The 20,219-nt window shown below is 40.8% G+C and overlaps 3 protein-coding genes and 1 pseudogene across 5 annotated transcripts; 2 read left to right on the top strand and 2 right to left on the bottom strand.

The window, feature by feature from the left end:
• Positions 1–586: 586 nt before the first annotated feature.
• gnpnat1 (glucosamine-phosphate N-acetyltransferase 1) lies at positions 587–4,824 on the bottom strand. Of its 2 annotated transcripts, none has more exons than XM_086187721.1 (6): positions 4,648–4,824; positions 3,193–3,359; positions 2,904–2,966; positions 2,570–2,697; positions 1,797–1,858; positions 587–1,653 (listed from the first exon to the last, which is right to left on the bottom strand). In XM_086187721.1, exons 2-6 carry the CDS (start codon positions 3,344–3,346, stop codon positions 1,506–1,508), a joined length of 555 nt encoding a protein of 184 aa, XP_086043847.1. In that variant the 5' UTR covers positions 3,347–3,359; positions 4,648–4,824; the 3' UTR covers positions 587–1,505. The 2 variants fall into 2 exon arrangements, with proteins under 2 accessions (XP_086043847.1, XP_086043856.1); XM_086187730.1 differs by having other exon boundaries at positions 3,193–3,356.
• Positions 4,825–5,303: 479 nt separating this feature from the next.
• Positions 5,304–15,645, bottom strand: LOC147269601 (E3 ubiquitin-protein ligase AMFR-like). 2 transcript variants are annotated; one of them, XM_086187687.1, is made up of 14 exons: positions 15,486–15,645; positions 14,665–14,988; positions 14,468–14,560; positions 13,753–13,917; positions 11,669–11,821; positions 11,432–11,472; positions 10,320–10,452; positions 10,086–10,219; positions 9,413–9,523; positions 8,358–8,554; positions 8,168–8,271; positions 7,737–7,871; positions 7,330–7,520; positions 5,304–7,184 (listed from the first exon to the last, which is right to left on the bottom strand). In XM_086187687.1, the coding sequence occupies exons 2-14, from the start codon at positions 14,917–14,919 to the stop codon at positions 7,034–7,036; spliced, it is 1,863 nt and encodes a 620-aa protein (XP_086043813.1). In that variant the 5' UTR covers positions 14,920–14,988; positions 15,486–15,645; the 3' UTR covers positions 5,304–7,033. The 2 variants fall into 2 exon arrangements, with proteins under 2 accessions (XP_086043813.1, XP_086043822.1); XM_086187696.1 differs by lacking the exon at positions 15,486–15,645 and adding an exon at positions 15,099–15,332.
• A 921-nt stretch (positions 15,646–16,566) lies between these two features.
• Positions 16,567–17,309, top strand: LOC147269600 (C-X-C chemokine receptor type 2-like; annotated as a pseudogene).
• Positions 17,310–18,297: 988 nt separating this feature from the next.
• Positions 18,298–20,219, top strand: LOC147269599 (leukotriene B4 receptor 1). Its single transcript, XM_086195298.1, has one exon. It carries the CDS (start codon positions 18,459–18,461, stop codon positions 19,530–19,532), a length of 1,074 nt encoding a protein of 357 aa, XP_086051424.1. The 5' UTR covers positions 18,298–18,458; the 3' UTR covers positions 19,533–20,219.

Here is a 20,219-nt window from a genome sequence, read left to right as displayed (position 1 = left end):
CCACTCATGTCTGAGACATGGACTTCAGATGGGAATGAGTACATTTGATAACTTGTTATTTTGAGCAGTATGCACTGATGAGATTTTTTGCAGTTTTATAGTATTTAAAGCATTTTTGCATTTGCAGCGGGACAGTATTGCAATAATGCACTTTCGATACTTGAATTTGTGTAGATGACCAGAAGGGGGCAGATGGCAAAAGGGAAAGTAGCAAGGATGTTGCCCATTGGAGGATTTGAAGAGGGATAGCTAATGCCTTTATTTTGGAGTAATAGGATTATGGACTAATATCAGGCTTCATGTCGGCTAGAGGAATGGAAAAATAACAATGCATAATAAAATCATGTCTGACTATTTGAGCCTACTTACTATATTAGTGGTGTGCTTCAGAACCTCACCATTGTCCTGTCACAAACACAAAAAATGGTACACAGTCACATTAAAAAGGAATTGCTTCAATTTAGATACTTTCAGTTATTTAAATTATTTATCAAACAGTTGTTACGGGAGCTGCGGCTCATTTGAACTCGAAAGGTTTTTGCTCACACGTGCATACGCACACTCAAACGCTTTATGCTTCATTTAGAGACACAGGAAAGCAAACACTGGATCATAGTATAATTTATTTTCCTATTACATGTTCTAAAATAAATTACATTAAATATGTCCCCCTGTTCCCAAACTACAAAAACTTAAATAAAATTTGCAGTTTTATCCAGTCCTGATTCAATCATCGCTGTCATCCAAAACATTCAGAATCTTCATGAATTCCTTCACAAAATACAAACCATTCGTTCGCTATGAATATCCTGGATGTTAAGTCTTGTACCGTAATAATTACTCTGCAACAGTAATGTCAAATAATCCATGAGCCCGGGTCCGTTCCACCACAACATGAAAACAAATTAATGCCCTCATCACATTTAAAGGAAAAGGTTGTTTCTTTGGTGACATGCCTTCAAAAACTAATGCAAAACAGACCTGTAAGACAAAAGCTGAACCATCCTCTGAACCATCTGTGCTAGCAAACTGAATTTAGTCGTAAACTTGAAGCTTTCTGCTCAAATCTACTTTATTCGGTACCATCTAGATTTCTTCAATGTTTGCAGCTTAACATTTGTGGAAGATATAAGTTTTCTCTGTTTATGCCACTGACTAATTCAAAGTGTAACAAAATTTGACTAATTTACAGTAACTGACATTCCTTTCGACGACGACGACACTCCTTTCTTCAGATAGTCAGGGGAGAGAACAGAAGAGCTCCACCTTAATGAGGTAGCCATGGTTACCGAAAGGGTGGAGGGCTTCCACAGATGTTTTTGTTTAGTTTTCTGAAATCATGATGAGTGTTCAGGAATTCTTCTACAGATTTCACCCAAACCACAAACGCACCCAGGCACAGCTCACCCAATTTTAAGAACACAGTCAGTGCAAGTTCTGACATCAGTGGGTGTAAAAAGGTGTGGTCCAGACCCCAAAACCTAGATTTAAAGCTGCTTTTGTCCTTAGTCAAAGAAGCGACACTGCATGTAAGTCTCATCCGAAGAAGCATATGCAAACTTCTGGTAGAAAGCCACATTTCTGGGTGCACATTCCAGTGTGATTTTATAGCAATTCAGTTTTTTGCTGAGAAGAGTCAGAGTTGAAACTAACCTAGAGGGAGACAGAAGATAGAGCGGATTAAATCAGCAGGAATCACAAGACGTGTCCTCTCTTCAAATGCTTTTCCTTCAGAAATTAGAAATTAAGTACAACAACAACGTGTCTTTGTTTTCGCCTCACAGAGGTCTACTCACAGTTTGCCCAGCTGCTTCCCTCTGCACACATCACTGACTACTACCTCCTCCACCCGGCCTCTCTACAAATAAAAGTACTTTGATTTTTATTTGTTTCCCTTTAGGGAAAAAAAAACAAGTGAAAATCCATCATGTTAAGGAGTCATTAAGAAAACAGTTCTTGTGAAATTATCTTATTGTCCATTTTCTCAGAGGGATAAGCGAGATGACCTTCTCCCAGCTGAATACTCGCTAGCTTAGCACAATTAACGGGAGTGGATGGGAAATGTTAGCATACCTCCTTAAAAGTCATCAAATACACTTTCCTTAAAAAAAAAAAAAACAGTTGTCGCTTAAATATAACTAAAGTTGTGCACATTCATTGTGACATTTAGAATTGTGAGACATTAAAATTTTACAATCAGAACTACTTTCCCACTGGGTGTAGTGATTTTAGCCAGGATCTCAAAAGCTGTGCTGTAACTTGGGATTCCCATAAGGGAATCATGGCTGACTTTGGGAGAGAGGATGAAGAGAATTGTCTCTGGAACAATCACGATCTCGAACTTTATTTGTTGGCTTTTTCATGAGGCATGCTAACACTTCGCACCCACCACCATTCATTGTGCTAAGCTAACTAACAGACAGCTTGTCTCTGCCGGTCTCCTTAATGCATGAGAGAAGGCTATGTATCCGCGTGTCTGGCGCTGGGGAGGATGGACTAAAGAAACCTAGAAAGATGTGACAGTTACATTAAATTCTAAACACACGGGTTGTCTGCAGAGATATTCTACCTTCGCACAGGAGTGAATGAATTTGTGCTCTGTGATCAAAGTGGCTGTGGCAACAATTTGTCCCAGATGAGTGTCTTCCACCACGATGACATAGTAGTCTCCCGTCTTCTTCATGTGGTCAAACTTTTCTGAAAGCCGACAGACAACATGAATTCTTTTATGTTTATAATAAGTCTTTTTTTTTGTTATTCTGATTTGTATTTAAGGTACATTTTCTGAGGGTACAGGTCTTTATCTTTAGGTTCTGCTGCTTTAATGGGAACTGCCATAAAATACAACTTAAAAATGAGGGAGTGCTTAACTGCTTTTAATATCAGTGGTTAGTAGAACTTACTTATGAACTGCTCAGGTGTGACGTCACCTGTCTGGGTTAGTTGAGATAAAACCTTAAAGAATCCTGAAACATAAAAACATGATTGGGGAATAAGATCAAAGTTTGTTCTCTCCATCTCTTGAGGGCTATTAATTTTATGTTTTTATTAAATTGCGATCATCCAATACCTTGAAAAGCAGGGGACAATGAAAACATCCTCATCCTCCACATTGCATAAAAATGTTCTCATTCATCACTTGACATTAAATCTGTAACCAAGTACTGTAATATAAGTCACCCGTCCTCTCACCCCTGTTATAGTCTGCCGTGCAGAGGGGCCGAAGCACCAGACCCTCCCCTGGGCTGGAGGGGGAGATGTGGGGAGAGAAAGACACAGTGTTGTTACTCCAGTCTAACTCCTGAAGTAGAGAGGGCTCAAAGAGTGGAGTCTCGTCCAGCAGCATTCCAGAATCTCTGCTTAGGAAACACACACACACACAGACGTCTGATTCCACAGGCAGATACACACCCATGTATGTAGAGAGTGTGATACATGGAAGCTGTTTCCATGTTTGCTTTGTGTCACACAGAACTTTGACCTGTCGATACAACTTTGAACATTTGTCACCAGCCAGCTGGCACCTATACAGACACACACCCACATAAGAATTACGATAGTCATTCCCTTACACGACACTAGGAGGTTGATCCGTTATAGGAGTATTTTCCAGGATACGGTCCAGGCCTTGACCCCAGGTATGTAACATGAGAAGCGCTCATCCCACAGGTAACAGCTCTGTCAGCCAGCTTGTAACGGATGCGTCAGGGTATTTGCAACATAACCCTATGACAAGTTTCCTCCCTTAATTCTTGTTTCCATAGCAGCAGAACACAATAACACATTCTAGTGATAAAACTTAATTTGGCCAATTAAAGGCATTTTTGCCATTTCCTCCCCTCACAATCCTGATATTCTTTCATAAAATTTTATCTGGTGTTTTTTTTTAAATACATGAGAAGACTTAATCCATAAATTTAAATTTAAAATAAGGGGACTGAAGACATAAACATGAATAATTATAATTTGTGAACGATTATCAATGTTTATATAATGCTAATTTAAGTCAGCAATTTTGATTCTAAAACTTAATACATTGTGTTTTAATAGATGCACACAAAAAAAACAGGAATAACATGATATATGCATAACATATTGGCCTCTAAAATATTACTATCACAACATATTGAATCTAAATCGATCAATCACTTAAAAACTGTCGTTTCCCAATCACGAGGGGAAGTTACACAAAAAAATATGCTACCATAATTTGACAACCATTCAAAGAAATAGTAGGAACTCTATGAACCCCGGTCCGACTCAACAGCCCCCCAAATTTTAGCCTCCAAAATGCCCACTGACCGCAACAGCGCCCTGAAACACATCCAATACAAACTTATCATGAAGGGGGTTTATTCCAGGGTTGTCATAATAAATTGACAGGGAAGTGTATCTACTGAGAATGTTAAAAGTCAAATTGTGTTTCACTGTTAAATTCTCATGCTAAGTGGCTGAAGTTGGCTATTTGTGGCAAAATAAAGCAACGCTGGCGAAATAGCGAACTCTGTCATATCAAATGTTCAAGAACAAACGATTAAACCTTAATAAATATCATGTGTAAGTTGATTTTCTCGCATCTCTACATGTAGCTAGCAGCCTAGCTAGCATTGCCTGCTAAGAGACGAGCTAGTTGGTTAAACTACTTACCAGAAGAACTCCAAGCGGCAGCAGACGTTCCAGTTCAAATCCCAAACTGAGAAAAGTTACACTACAACCAAAGTAACTCACTGCTAGTGGGCTTTTAGGTTGGACTACATCCTGCGTGGGTGCTTGCGAGAACTGTTTCCGTCGAACATGAGCCGTCTGTGTGACGTGGCAAACCAACTGAGGGGCGCGGCTCAATGACGTCATTCATGAATAGACGCATTCACATCAGGGTTGAAACCGTTCTACTGTACATCTGACATATAACTGCTTTCAAAGTGAAAATGGTTATTTTATCCTGACATTTTAATAGTAAACTATTTGTGGGAGTTCTCCCTGAGATCATAAACTTTATTAATTCAGACATTTGATGACAGCTCCCTTCTGCCGGTTCTACTTTTTAAAGAATTCTGCCTTCTAACTGTTTCAGCATTAACAGCTTCACATTACTTTTTCTGCATAACTAAAACACCCTGGTATTTTGGATAATGGCTATAATTACTGAATTTCTAACAGCATACAAACTGGTTGGCAGTTGCAAAGAAGTAGAAAGCACAAACATCTGTTTTGTTTTGGGGTTTTTTCAGTCTCTGGTTTTATATTTACAAAGAAAATCCAAGCAGAAATGGGGGGTGGGGGGCAACAGAAGTCAATAACACTTATTAAAAAGCTGTAGAAGCTCTGTTTATTGAGTGTGTCTTTCATATTAATATATCTTACAAAAACTAGATTTACAGAAATTATCCAAGACTGAACCATTTCTTTGAATCAGGCACAAAAATACAGGAAAGCTCAGTCCAAAAAAAAAGTTTTTCAGTTTTGATAAATGGTTATAAAAGATAACCCATGAATTGGGAAATACAGAATATCATGGATATCAAGTTGTTGAATACCAAAGTCCAACTGAAAGTGACATTTTGACTCTTCAGAATCTAAATCCTATACTTGTTTCTGACAGCACCACCAAACAAGCAATTCAGCTTTTAGTGGAAGATTTCCGGGCTGGTCTTTGGGATAATGTGGAAGGAAACAAAAAGCACTCGCTAGATTCATGCAGATCTCTCCTCGCAATGTAATCACAAGAAATTAAACGCTTATAATACATAGTCTCTGTCTTCATGACTGTCGATACCCCCCAGCCTGCTACAGATTCACTGAAATTTGCCAAATACCACAACAGATCATAGGCCGCATCACCGCTGTACATCGCCGGAATATGACAGCTGAGCAGAGGATGATTGTGTTCCTAGCTGGTATGATAATTCAATCAGGATTTCTAATTGGGAGTAGACAAAGGCTGCACAATTACATGAACCCAAAAATGTCTCTGAGAAGCTTCTCGCTGGTAACACTTAGAGGGTTTTGCAACTCATCTGAGAAGTTTCATCAGGAGAGTGTGGCAAAACGGCGTAGCACAAATAGGCTAGAACACCAATTTTAATGTTAGAAAATCGCAGTTCAAGGACCTCTCATATGAAAAAGTGAGAAAATTACATCATCATTGTATAAAATGTAATACTTCCCCTTGTTGCCTACACGTCTCAAGAGTGTTAGGAAATAAAAATTTGCACGTCTACTCCCTCACTTGTTAAATAAGAAAATGAAAAATGTATGCAATGGATGATATTAAAAACTACATACAGAAACCCAGGTGGGTCAAAACACTTTGTTTGCAGCATTAAAAACATTCATGTTTGACAGAAAGGCTGAAAAATACTAAAGTGACATTCTCTTACTCATCGGTAAGAATAAAGACATATTCTCATCTCACCTACACTTAATTCACAGTTCAAACTCATAAAATATTAACACACAAAAACATCAGATGAGTTTTCAACACAGAATATGGTTGAAGAACCCCCCCCAAACCACGCTCCCCCAAACCACCCCCACCCCCACCCCCCACATGAGCCAAAGCAAAACAAATGTGGAAAAGAAGCGTCATAAAAGGAAAACAGGGACCAACACAGCTTAAACTTCTAGTGACACCTTCAACACCATCTCATGAGACTTCTTCTGAATGCTATGCATGATCATGTTTGACAGCCAGTCCTGATCAGAGCCCTCTCTCTACTGAGGCTGGTGCTCGCGATGTGTGGCACGTAAATAAAGGGCACTGACACTTTGCGTTTCTTCACTTGCACCCATCAATTTATACATTTCTCCAAGTAGTCCGGCTGGGGATGCAGGGCCCATTAACAACGGGCCCGACTAATTTAGGCAGCCTAAAAGAAGTCCAAAGGCCATGTTTGTAATGCTTTTTAATTGCCTTGTTTTGAATACATAATGAATGTTGACTGTGCGCCAAATGGGGAAAGATTGAAAAAGCTCTGTCATGCCTTTTGGGATAATGATGTGGTGGACTCTTTAGTCGGAGTCATTCTGTGTATCAGGGTGCAGGGTCCTGTTGCATGCGTCTCTCTGCAGCTGCTGCCATGCTTGTACGTCTCAGCATTGTCGAGTCTAATTCTAGGATGCTGTCCTCCTCCAGTCCAGGCAAATCCTCATCCTGGTCCTCTGGACTCTTGTTCAGATATCTCCTATAAATAAGTAATAGACGCATAAGTTGAGATATGAGCATAAAAACAAAATGCTCAATATTGGTGAAAGCAGACCAAAAAAAAAAACAACAAAAAAAACCAACTTATTTTCAATAGAAATCACCTCCCTGGTCTATGTACCAACCTGCGTGCTTGCTGGATCATCTCCTCTTTCCTCTGCTTTAGCATCTTCTGTCTCTCCTCAGCGGATTTTGAAAAGCGACCACCTCTAACCTCCATGTTGTCTGACTCACTGAGGCCCTCCTCAGCTGCTCCGCTGGGGCCTGCCTGCTCCTCTGCTGCAGAGTTCACCTGTAGAGGGCCACGCTCTATGGCCTGCAGAAGGAACACAAACATGATCAAAGACAGTTGGTTGCACTGTAGTTTGGAATTCAACAAAGCCAAAAAAATGTAATATGAAACACTGTGTGGGAGCAAATCAAGATTCACAAAATCAGAAGTTTTTCCTTCTTTCTGAAGTTTTGTCCCCAGGAGAGGTTGGACATTTCACAGGCAGTGACTGAGCACACGCACGAATCTGAGCTGACAGACCTGTGTTGGGAAAGGAACCTGGATGCGTCCCTCAAGGATGTTGTCAGTGGTGACCTCCACTGAGCGGGTCAACTGAAGGTCTTGCATTACCAAGTAGGAGGGCACCTGGGGGAACATCTCCTGGATCTGATGGGCCTGATGACATGAGGGCACGTCACAATCAAGCATTTGGTCAATAACATACATTACTAGTAAATAAGTTTCCAATCAATAAAGAAGTATTACTATTACATGAGCAAAGTAATGAAGTTAACAGCATGTGGGCCACGACACACAAGATATGTGATATTCTATAGGAATGAACTCTGACACAAGAAATTGCTGAGAAAATATACATATGTATATCTGGCATCATTTCTAACTTCAATTATTATCTGCATACTTGCTTCTCAATCTAAGAAAAACAATAAATCAGCTGTAAATAAACTCACCATGGCCATGAGCTGAGAGTTGTTGGCCTGAGCGATGCCTAAGATATTGGTAGTGTGCATTACTTCCACAGAGAAACTGGGCAGCCAACTGGCAATGCGGGATCCTGTGGGAGAATACGAGGTCATCACGATTCATTATCAAAGATGTTCTGTGTACAGCAGATTTCTCCTCATTTAGTGTTTGACCAACCATCAAAGTGAAAGAAGTGGTTGTGTTGATTGATATGTGGTCTTGCATCTGCAGGCGCTCCAACGGGACCAATGTTGTCCTCCAAACCAGTGCCCTGCTGTTGGCCTCGCATCTGGCCCCCATCCCCACTGATATTCAGGGATGTACGACATGTGGGACACGAGGTGTCCTGCTCCAGCCAGGAGCGCAAGCAAGAGCTGGAAACGCACAATAATGTGCAGACAGTTTTAGTTATAAATGTGGCATGTCTTTCAAGAAGTAGTCTGTGTCTATTTAGAATACAACATTTGAGTGGGACTGTGAAAACATTTCTTGGGGAGACTGGTGCAACTGACTCTAGTCCTGGTCCTGATTGGTGAAAAACATCTATGCTTTACTCTTGATACCACTTTATCTATTTCTAAAAAAGAGTAACAGTGTATAAAGGTTTCAGCAAGCAGAACCTGCAGTGCTTCTGTAGTTCCAATAAACATCCTCTCTCTATCCATCCATTTTCTGTTACTTATACTGTTAAGGGTCGGGGGGGGGGGGGGCTGGAGCCTATCCCAGCAGCCTCCAGGTGAGAGGCGGGGTTCACCCTGGACGGGTCACCAGTCCATCGCAGGGCCAACACATAGAGACAGACAACCATTCACACTCACAGCCACAGATACGGTCAATTTAGAGTATCAATCAGCTCTTACATGTCTTTTGGAAGCTTCTTGCTGTGAGGCAACAGTGCTAAACACTGCACCACTGTGCTGCTGTGGATCATTTCACTGCATTCATTTATCAATAATCAATGCTAATCCCTTTCAACAGCTTTGAGTCCCTGGCATGTGGATTGAGAAAACTGTTAAAGACAACATTTTATCTTTATATACTGAATACACATTAGTCATCATTGCAAAAAGACAGCAGACGGAGCATGACTGGCTGCAACTATTTCAGTAGTCAATGTCTGTCTCTCAAATTAAGCCATCTGCTCAGAATGATAGACTTGCAACATATCAACGAGAAGCCACTGGTCAAGGATAACTCTAGAGCATTAACTCCAACAGAATGAGTCACTTTACTTGTGGAAGAGATGTCCACAGGGAAGTTTGCGTGCTGTCAGCATGGTATCCCAGCAGATGGCACAATCATCATCATTGGCAGCCAGCTCCTCAACAGTAGCAACAGCAAATCTGCAAAAACGTTCAGTAAGTAACAACTAATGGGAGAAAATAAAATTTAATGAAAATACTTATCTAGAATAGAGACCCGGAAATAAAAAAAACTTAAGTTTATATAAGTAAAAAAAAAAAAAAACCTTATTCGTTATCCAAACCACTAATTCTCTACAAAGTCACAGGGGGCTAGAGCCAATCTCATCAAACCCTGGGTGAGATGGAGCATAAACGCTGGACAGGAAACAATTCTGTAAAGCAAATTTATGCACTTTTCATTGGTGCTGTTGCTGTTATGCTAACATTAGGTGTTCAAAATGAGCAATGGGTGATACGTTAATTCAGCCCTCTACCACTGTAGAAGAGGAGGGCACAGTGAAGAAGATGCAATTAAAAGAGCGGCAGTCAAAAAAACTTGGATATGAATGAGACAAAACATAACAACTTGAGGGATGTAAACTTAGTGATGGACAATGGAAAAACATGCATGAGCTGGATGGAGAGACACCGCTGGCGCTGGATGGCCTTTTAAGTTACACCAGCACCAGCACACCCACAACAAATCAAAGTTTATTATCACCTGGCCTCCATGTTGTTGATGACGCGGAGGTAGTTCTTGTGCCTGCGGATGCGACGCTGGACCTCATGAAAGAGATAACGCAGTTGCATGAAGATGACCAGACTTGCCATGGACAGCCAGATATTCCCGAAGAGCTAACAAAAGAAATATCAACAAGAGAGGACAAAAGTTAGGGGAGGGGAAAAAAAGAGGCAGGAAAATATTTAATTCTAATGAAATCACAAGGCAACTAACCAGCATATGAATATGGTGCACGAGGTCCAGAAAAAGCATAGCCAGCTCCATGATAAAGTCAGTGTAGTAGACATAGGTTCCCTTACTCTCCCAAGTCCCTGGATGGTTCAGATCCCACAGATGGATGGAGTACCTGCAGGAAGAACAAGTAATACTGGTGGGTCACGCAGCACGAGTCCAGAATGAATACGAGAACTGAAGGGAAAAAATGAAGTTAAGTAACAAAGAGGATGATTAAGTTTAAATGGTACAAGAACACAGCAAATACTGTGTGTGTGTGTGTGTGTGTGTGTGTGTGTGTGTGTGTGTGTGTGTGTGTGTGTGTGTGTGTGTGTGTGTGTCATTGCCTGCTTTGTTATTTTCCACTATTACTATGGTGCTATGTTGTTGTTTTTTGCATCCACTGCAGTGGCCAAAGCTCTTTATTCGTTCTTGAGCCTTTGTCATTAAATTAATTGTTTGTCCTGTCGTCTGGTCTGTTTTCTCAGCTTACATAACCCGTGTCAGACAAAAGAATAAATGGCTGTTGGGTTGTAAGAGAAAGAGAGAGACAGTGGCTGTGTGGAATGATGTGCTGCATGCAGCTTAATGAATTAAGATTTTATCAACCGATGTTGACCTGGGATGAGAAAATGATCCGAATACTGTCTGAAACTGATTTGAAATTTTGCACAAGCTCAAACATAGTCCCCAACATAAAACTCCCTGTTGTGAGTGAGTAAGTGATTCAGGAAACAGCAGTTATCTCCTTGAGGCAAATCCTTCTTCCTCCCCTTTGCTTATAACTTCGGACAGCTGAAATGCTGCTGTGTGAACACAAACGGGACCGTGGACAAATGCTAAACTTCTATCATTTTAGCCACTTCATCAGAACAAAGCAAACAAGCTACATGTGTGGGCGTGTGGCTATGAGGGATTCAACAAGTTATAGCATTGCCTGCTGCTCGTAGTCCTAACTGCCCTCAATGGGACAACAGAAACGCATTCACGTGTTAATGAAACTGGTGGGAAACAAATGGTGTTGCTAAGGCTACCCCTGATGCTAATCTGCAGAGTCCACGTGCACGTGTCACCCACATGCATGACTTAAGTAGGCTTTAAAAGGGACTTACCGCATGATGACATGCCCTGTTCGCACAGTCACCAGCAGACACTAAAGACAAAAGTACACAGATAAACAAGATATGTCTTGTGTTCTGGTTGTGAATAAAGAGAACATGATAAGAGAAATGTAACCTTAAATCTTATGCATATTCATTTGACGACAGGCTCCTCGTCACATAAAAAGTCTGGTAAAAATACATTTTTCACAAAACATAACTCCATATCCATAGAAATGTGCCTCTTACCTCTGCTGCCATGAAGGAGAGGGTGTGTAAGCCATGTGAAGCTCCCAGCAGACCACACACCACAGCCAGGCCACAGCAGTCTAGCAGCAGGGAGACCAGCAAACACAGCACTCGCACATGGCTGTTCATGGGAGTGGATGGGGAGAATGACAGCTGTAAACAGAGCGCAGAGAAAGTTATCAGAGGATTGGTCCTCAAAGTAGCTCTTGTGTCCTCAGGTTTCTTGGGTGTATTTCCTTTGTCTTTCTGGAGATATTTTGCATTATAGTGACCAGTTACTCATGCAGGCCATTGCTGTGATGTAATTCAGGCAATGCAAACATTTAGGCAAATTAAATGATTCTTTGGAAAATAATCTAAATAAAAAAAAACATTTTCAAGTTCCAGAGAATTCTGGCATTTAAGAAATAGAAAAAAAAAACTGTATTACTACAAATGTTGCACTTGGATGTAATTATCTGAAACAAACTCAATGAAAATAAACCAAATATTTTTAAAAAGGAATATTGCTAATTTAAAAATGTATACAACTTCCCTTACACCGGACAGCAGTTTTTCACACACACACACACACACACACACACACACACACACACACACACACACACACACACACACACACACACACACACACATTAACATCGGGCTCAGTGTCTTACACAAACACAGTTCTTTTTTTTTTGGAACCTTTCCCTTCCACATTTTTAGGCTACCGGTGTCTTTAATCTCTCGCTGTCTCTTTACTTAAGATTGTCAACTGATAGCAACACAGAAACAGTGTACAGAATACATTTTAGGACAACCTGATGCAAATTATAATGCTTTGCTAAAAAGAGACACAAGAAGGAAGTCAGAACACACACCTGATGGGCTAATGTCTGTGTCAGTCCAGGATTAGATATTGTGATTCCATGATACTGTTTGTTAACCCGTACTATGTGCATTAGACAGACCTTTAGCCTCCATTTTGTTGGGAGGGCTAAAAAAAAAAAAAACAACTGTCTGTAGTTTGGAACTGGAAGTTTAAATGTTTGAAAGGAACCTGGGAAAGTCACACCTGTGGACCTCTACTCAGAATATAAAAAACATGCTGATCACTCTACAGTCAAAACAGTGACAAACACACTAAATGAACCCTTTTTTTTGAGCACAGCAAGGCCAGATGACCTGATACACATCACAGGCAACATACGATATTCTGTTTTCCCCAAAGCGCAGAACACAATCTGATACAGGCACGTGTCAATGTAGTGACTAAAAGTGTATTAGTGCCCTAACATACCAGTTCCAGTACTATTAATAGAGTCAAATAGAGTACGGTTACTCTCAGACCTTTGGGGGACACTCAGTACACCTTTAAAACAAGAGCCCTTTATAAAAAATGAAAGTACGTTCATCAGGTGTCCCTCAAATGCGAGTTTTTTTTGAAAATGTGCATTTACTCTGGGTCCTTCTTAAAATAAACCAAGGTAGCAACCCAGAATGTAGACATGAGACACCAGAGAGTGGCCTCTCGTGATGAAGACATATGCACAATGAGTGGAAAATCCACACGATTCCTAACTGTGTACATGGGGAAGACCCCTATACCTGCTGACATACTGGTCATTTCAAATTCTCCTCAAACATTACATACGAATGTGGTATCAATTTCAAAACAATTTACAGTTTGTAACTGACACCTCTATAGTAATACTACCCTTACAGGTACTGGCTCTAATAAGCCAGAGAATCTATGTTTATATGATCCCCTTGTCCCTATGACAACAGTATCCTTTACCATGACATCGTAGATGAAAATATCCTAGAAAATAGTTGAGTCAGAAGAAATAAACCAGTGGCCAAGTCAGCTATAGATAAGTTAAAGCAATGATGCATGCAACAAATGTAGAGCACCTTCCATCTTCTCCCCCTTGTCTCAATCTATGTCACTCTCTGACACTCTCCCACTCCAATAAGTGCATTCGGTGAGTGTCGTCAACTCATCTGCTAATGTGCTCAAATGTTCATAGAACCCTGATCCATAGAAAGTATGTTCTGTAGCACAAGAAAACACTTAACATGGCGTGGTTGCTGAAACTTACATATTCGAATCTGTCTTTGCAGAGCTGCACCATGAGGTGAAGAAAGACCAGGGCCGAGAACCATAAACACCACATGACCACCTCCTCCACTGTCTGCACGTTCAATACTCCAAAGATGAAAATAAATTTGTAGAATATGAAGTTCCAGAATTTATCTTTCAAGTGCTGAGGAGTAAAAACAAGACAAAAACACTTGGTTAAGACAGACAAATTAAAAAAAAAAAAAAGCTTTGAAGGCAGCTTCCCATTTCAGGTCACTTGCCTCTTCTTGACAGAGAACAGAGACCTTTAGAGATGTCGTGCCAATCCATTAAAAAAAAAAAAACAACAACGAACCATTCAAGTCACAACCTCAGTTCAATGTGCCTGTGAACTGCAATATTTTTGTCCAACAGGGAGGCAAAGGTTATATAAAAATGTGTGTATCCACAGTTCGCAAGGTGTGCAAACACACACGCAGAATGGATGGCTCATTAGCCCTCGCTGAGAAATTACAGAGACAGGTACAGGCTAAAACGCTATGTTCACCATAAATGCAAAATGACTATGTTTATCTTTTTTTTTTTTTTCATTTCAGCACAGTGTCAGTGCCTCTGCATTGTGATTTCATAATTGAGATGTTTTTTCTTCTTCTAATATACAAATATAAATACACCAAACCAGAATACAAACGCACCCCTACTGTTTGAGCTTCCAGATGGAGGTCAGGACTCACCTGCTTCTCGCTGACTCGGAGAGGGCCAAACACCACATACTGAATCATTTTAGCAATTAACATCAATGAACAGCAGAACGTGTTGACTAACACCTAAGGGAGAGAGAGCCAGAGAGAGAGAGAATATTTGCTTTGGTGAGTTAACGCCATTATCCTATCCGTTAATGTATTGTGATATGTCTGAAAAAAACACTCACCCATACAAAGAGACTATCAGTGACCAGATACCACAAGACAGTGGTGGCTAGTTCTGTATTACTAATATAATTATTTAGATGTTCAAGATCCACTTCAGAGTGAGCTGGTGGTTCGTCAGCTTCCAGAGCCCCGAACCCTGGGTCAGTTACAGTAGTGTAGGCGCTGAAGATGCTGCCAACCAGCAGAGCCACACTCACTGCTGTGTAGGTCTGCAGACTGGGCCAAGGAAACCTCTCCAAAAATAGCAGAGGCATTGCGGTGTTTACAATCCCGTTCTTCACTTGAGAAACTGATGTTTGTCCCGAAACGAAACCCCTGACAACCTGAGGGAAGAGACGTTAGTTAGCCATCGTTGACCAAACTTTGCTAAACTCAGCGTTCACATAATTTAGCTAACGCTACATGTAGAGTTTGCTAGCTGATTCCACCTAACTGGTCTTGTGACTTTATCGTCATTTATTTGGACGTGGCCAGCTCAGGCAGAAATTCGACGTTTTAGCCAGAGAAGAAGTTAGACGAAGTTAGCCGCACCTAGTACCTAAACACGACTAACTTAACGTAGTTGGTGCCGGAAACTTAAAAATTAATCACGCTCTTGCTGATCTTGAGCTCGGTTTATCACCCATAAAAAGATGGCAAAACATAACCAAACTGAGGTAACGCTTAGTGTTCACGCCCCAAAGATTAGCTATTTACAAGGATAACGTTACCTAATACTAGCTTACAAGGTAATGTTAGCTACGTAGCTAGCTACTTTAGCAAGCAGTAGAAATCAAACCCGTAATATCTCGGTAAAGCGCGTATTTAAACCACCACTTACTGTTTATCGGATTCTCTCTCATATACAGTATCACAGTTCCAGTGTTGTATTCAGTGCTGTGGGTTTACTGCTGCTGTATAGAGAACATCGTCATGTTTATTTCGCCAGCAGCAGGGCAGGCAGCAGGCTAGGAGGCTTCCTAACATGCGCACTGTAACAACGTCATAACCACATTAAAGTCACAGTTTAATCAAATTATAGTCTTATCATTTCATGTTCCCCGTAGAAATGCGTGCCCTCGATATAATGATCCCAACAGGTGATAGGTCATATTTTTTTTATTTTTATATTGTGCACATTACTTGAGTATATGTTCTTTCACTTCACTCTCTAGGTTCACCACTACTTTTGTCTTCTAAATGTTCCTTAATTTCCCATGAGAGGCTACATTCTAATTCACATGCCTCTAAGTAGCTAAATGGAGTGGCAAATGTTCCCTATAGCATCCTTCTTTTCAATTAGGCGTTGCTGTTGAATGTAGTAGTAGTAGTAGTAGTACTAGTATACTAGTAGCATTCATGTTTGTCCAAAGAAGTGCCTGGATGTGCCAATCACATACTTAGTCTGTCTACTCCCCCTTGCCCCCCCCCCCCCACCTCAAATCCCCACCACCAACTACTGATAATGAATGTGAATACCAGACAAACAAAAAACTATGCAGCATTAAACCTTCATAACACAAAACGTCAAACAACCCATTATTTCAGGATGAAATTGAGAATGTAAGACATTGCAAGTGAAGTCTGAGACCTTTGACCACTGTTTGCCATCCAGAGTAAATCATTAAATGCAACTGAATGGATTCTGTACATTCTTCCTGAGAGTCTCCTTCTGCTATACTTGATAAAGAGCTTTGCCCAGTCGTGGCAATGAACAGTAAGTCCAGGGTTAGGCAACTGCACAATTCAGCAACTGCACAGAAATAATGTTATTAGTTGTAACAACAGATGATTCTATGGGAGGTTGACTAACTAACAACTTATCATACATGGATGACTGGAATTGTCCCATGAAACTTTGCTCCTGCTCATTTCATCCTCAAAGGGAAGCAAGCATTTGCAGGAGCAGCATTTCTCAGCTCATGCAGACTCCATTGTCAGCACTGATCTGGACCATCCTGAGACACGTCAAGCACCGGTCCCATACTGTGGTGCTCATCCTGCCTTGCTGGTGCTCATTACTCTGCCTCTTTGGATATAATCCCTGGTGCACACTTGGGTGTTTGGATTCTGCTATATCTTGGTGTTCATTGTCATTGTGTGCATGTCCAGCAGCATTTTCTTCATCACTCTTATGAGTGATTTCTAGCCATTTGCCATCTGTTTGTGATGATGCGCTGGAAGATTACCAGTATAGACGTCTTATAATTTTGTGGCTTGTGGCTTTGCTTCTTGGTGTTCCTGCTCACTGACAGAACCTTCGGATCAATCTGATGGAACCGAGCATGGTTTTACCGGGGCCTATGCTGATTACCTAACAATCACCTGCGTATAGCTGGAGACTTCTGGAGGCTTTATAGTTCCTTTGAGCATTCTCTTGTTTTGTTATCACCTTGTGGCTGCCAAACTCAGGAAAATGAGTTTCCACTCTAAACAGAAATCCATGGTTCTCATCCACAGCGTGGTGACAGCCTTCACTCTCTGCTGGCTACCTTGGCATATTATAAACATTGTTGATATGGTTTGCGTCCTAAAAATAGGCTCAGTCTGTGTGCCAAGGGTTTTGTCTTCAGCACCGGCGCTCTTGTTTACTCAGCAGCTCAGTCAATCCTGTGTTATGTACCCTCTTTGCAAGGAATTTACAAAGAAGTTTCAAGGAGTCTGAGCTGGTCAAGCTGTTCCAGGAAATAGACGCCATCACCAACACAGTGAGGGAACTGGTAGTACAACAACAGACTGACCAGGGGGCAGCACAGACACAGGTAGAGCTGATGTCTGACAGTGAAACACTGAAACTGTGCTGCTTGGGGGAGGGGGGGGGGGGTGTCAATTTGTCAAAATAATAATAAAAAAAAGATACAATCAAGTAAATATGTTTTCATTTCTTGTGACATTTCTGTAGTAAACGGTCAACAGCATATTGTATCTGTATTGTTAAGTAGTGCTGACAGCAGAGATCTTGGAGTGAGCCACGAGTGCAGAGACATTATTTCCTCCTGTCAGTTTTTAGTTCTGTTCTTGGTTGTCAAAAACATGAAAACATAATTGTGATCATTTTGTTCTGTGTTGATTATAATTTATTTTTTGTTTTTTAACGCCAAAAAATTCTATATATTCAGAGGGGATATTTGTATTAGTGGTTGCTCAAATAATCAATGATATTAAATTCATAATATGTCACTTTGTGAAGCAATAACTCAACCTAAATCCTTGTCCATGTCACTGAGCAGATATTTGCCATGTGTAAACTCATGTCTTTCATCGCGTTCCTAAATGTTACTCTTTACACAAATGTTTTTTTTTTTTTGCACTCATGTAAAATTCCCAGTAAAAATGTGTTTGAAGAACAAGACCTTCAGTTTTTATTTACTTTTGTTTACAGCACCATGACAAGCACATGGTTGGGCAGTTGGACATTTATAACCTAAAATTATCATGGTTACTTATTTCCCATCTAACAGCAACTGAAAGTATAATATGGAAGTTCAATAAATATTGTTATGATGCAGATCTTCATTAAACTGCCTATTTATATTTATAATGTCACTCCTTCTCGTCTCTCATCCCATCGCATCGCTTCTTCCCATCTTTTATTTCCTGATCACTTCCAGTCATTTATAGTGAATTCGCATGAACCTCCTCAAATCAAATGTTGAACTTATGGTTAATGTATGATTCAACCCTCTGACTCTCAAATACCCCTGTTTGGAAACCCCGTTCTTGTCCAGTCTCTCTTTATAGGGAAGTGAAGACTTGCTGGTACAGCAAAGTTCTCTCTCTTTTCATTCAGACTCCACTGTCAGCGCATACACTCATGAACCACTCATCTGGGCTGTCTTCTGAGGAGGGAATGGCTCCTGGAGGTGGGATGGTAGTGGCTTGTGTGATCCTGGGTCTCTCCTTCGTGGTTGGAGTGCCTGGGAATCTGCTGGTGATCTGGACCATCCTCAGACACATCAAGCAGCGTTCCCACACTGTTGTGGTGATTCTCCACCTGGCTGTTGCAGACCTGCTGGTGCTCATTACTCTGCCTTTGTGGATCTACTCCTTGGCTCACTCCTGGGTGTTTGGAGAAGTCTCCTGTAAATGCATGGCGTTCATGATCAACGCCTGCCTGTACAGCAGTGTTTTCCTCATCACCCTCATGAGTGTGGAACGCTTTGTCGCTGTGCGTTATCCCTTTGCCTCTGCTGACTGGAAGAGAAAAAAAGGACTTTGTAAAATACTTCTGGTCCTGTGGACTGCTGCCCTTGTGTTCAGCATACCTGTCATCCCTACACAGGTTGTAGGGAGAGATTCTGATGTGGAGCGTTGTTTGTACCGTCACTACACCTCTGTAGCCCAGGAGCTAGTGATTGTGCTACTAGAGACACTGGTGGGCTACATAATACCCTTTTCCATCCTGGTGGTCTGCTATGGCTGTCTGTGCAGCCGGATCACTCAGATGAGTTTCAAGTCTCACCGCAAATCTACAGTCCTGACTGCCAGCATAGTGGTGGTTTTTGCTATTTGTTGGACACCTCATCACATAGGAAACATCCTCTCACTCATCATCCTGGCCATTGAAGGCTTTCCGGATGCAGCCGAAAGGGTGGAGAGTGTCAGGGACACAATGATTTTTATTGCTGGAGCCATGGTTTTCATCAGCAGCACTGTTAACCCTGTTCTCTACATGTTTGCTGCTCGCTCCTTCCGGCGCTCCTCACATGACACAGGCATCCAGCAACTCTTCCGCCACATCTCCAGCACCTCTCCAGGTGAGGGCAATAGAGAGGTGTTCTTTGTTTCCAAGATACACAGCAATCAGACCAGCAGCTCTTTGTGTTTGGATGAGCCAAAAAATCAAATGGACATATTAATCAAAATGTGTGAAAGTAAACCATCCTAACACCGGAAATGAGTGATGCATTTGTGAGGGTGTATATATTCCGTTATGTATGGTATCTATATTTTGAAGGAGTTGTTGTCTGAAATAAAGCTTATTTTCTATCAATTGCTACACAGATGAACAGGATGTCAAAGGTTATCCGTGAGCGATTTGTGCTAAATTATCTGTTTAATGTATTTCTTAAAAAGGCACAAAGGGAAAAAATATTTATAAAAATGTTGAAATGTAAATCTACTCCCATTTATATAAAAACAGGATTGATAGTACTATATATTATTACATCATATGTATATTAAATGCTTAAATGATTGTAAAACTTGATCCTAATAAAAGGAAGTTGTATTCATCGGGTTACTGAATCATCTTTGGACTGTTTTTAAAACATGATGAGATGGCACAAGAAGCACCAGCTACCTTTTATACTTCATGTTTTTACCATAGAGAAACATTTTCAAGATGGAATTATTGCTGAAAACTGTGAAACGGTCTTATTTGATTCACTCATGTGGGTAACAAATAAAATGTGTTATAAATTAAAAACTGAAAAAAAAATACTGACATTGCAAAAATCTTTTCCATTTGTAACAAATGAGCTAACCTGGTGGCAGACAACAGTCATCCCTTCAACTTCCTCTAAATGACGATTGCAAAATAAAAAGCTGCTTGTTCCCTTTGTTGAACAGCAAA

The sequence above is a fragment of the Aulostomus chinensis genome, chromosome 2 (assembly GCF_037954235.1).
Source record: "Aulostomus chinensis isolate RoL2024-O1b breed Wild chromosome 2, RoL_Achi_v1.0, whole genome shotgun sequence".
Lineage (NCBI taxonomy): Eukaryota > Metazoa > Chordata > Actinopteri > Syngnathiformes > Aulostomidae > Aulostomus > Aulostomus chinensis.
Note: the sequence above shows the minus strand (reverse complement) of the source record. Positions and strands in the feature narration are given on the sequence as shown.

Excerpts from the sequence above, each read along its gene's own strand:
- LOC147269599 (XM_086195298.1), top strand. The coding sequence starts at position 18,459 with ATGAACCACTCATCTGGGCTGTCTTCTGAGGAGGGAATGGCTCCTGGA.
- gnpnat1 (XM_086187721.1), bottom strand. The coding sequence starts at position 3,346 with ATGCTGCTGGACGAGACTCCACTCTTTGAGCCCTCTCTACTTCAGGAG. Across the intron at positions 2,967-3,192 it reads CACGGCAGACTATAACAGGG|GATTCTTTAAGGTTTTATCT; the intron begins GTGAGAGGACGG and ends TTTATGTTTCAG. Across the intron at positions 1,654-1,796 it reads GGGAAGCAGCTGGGCAAACT|GTTAGTTTCAACTCTGACTC; the intron begins GTGAGTAGACCT and ends GTCTCCCTCTAG.
- LOC147269601 (XM_086187687.1), bottom strand. The coding sequence starts at position 14,919 with ATGCCTCTGCTATTTTTGGAGAGGTTTCCTTGGCCCAGTCTGCAGACC. Across the intron at positions 9,524-10,085 it reads ATCAACAACATGGAGGCCAG|ATTTGCTGTTGCTACTGTTG; the intron begins GTGATAATAAAC and ends ACGTTTTTGCAG. Across the intron at positions 7,872-8,167 it reads ACTCTCAGCTCATGGCCATG|GCCCATCAGATCCAGGAGAT; the intron begins GTGAGTTTATTT and ends TCATGTCATCAG.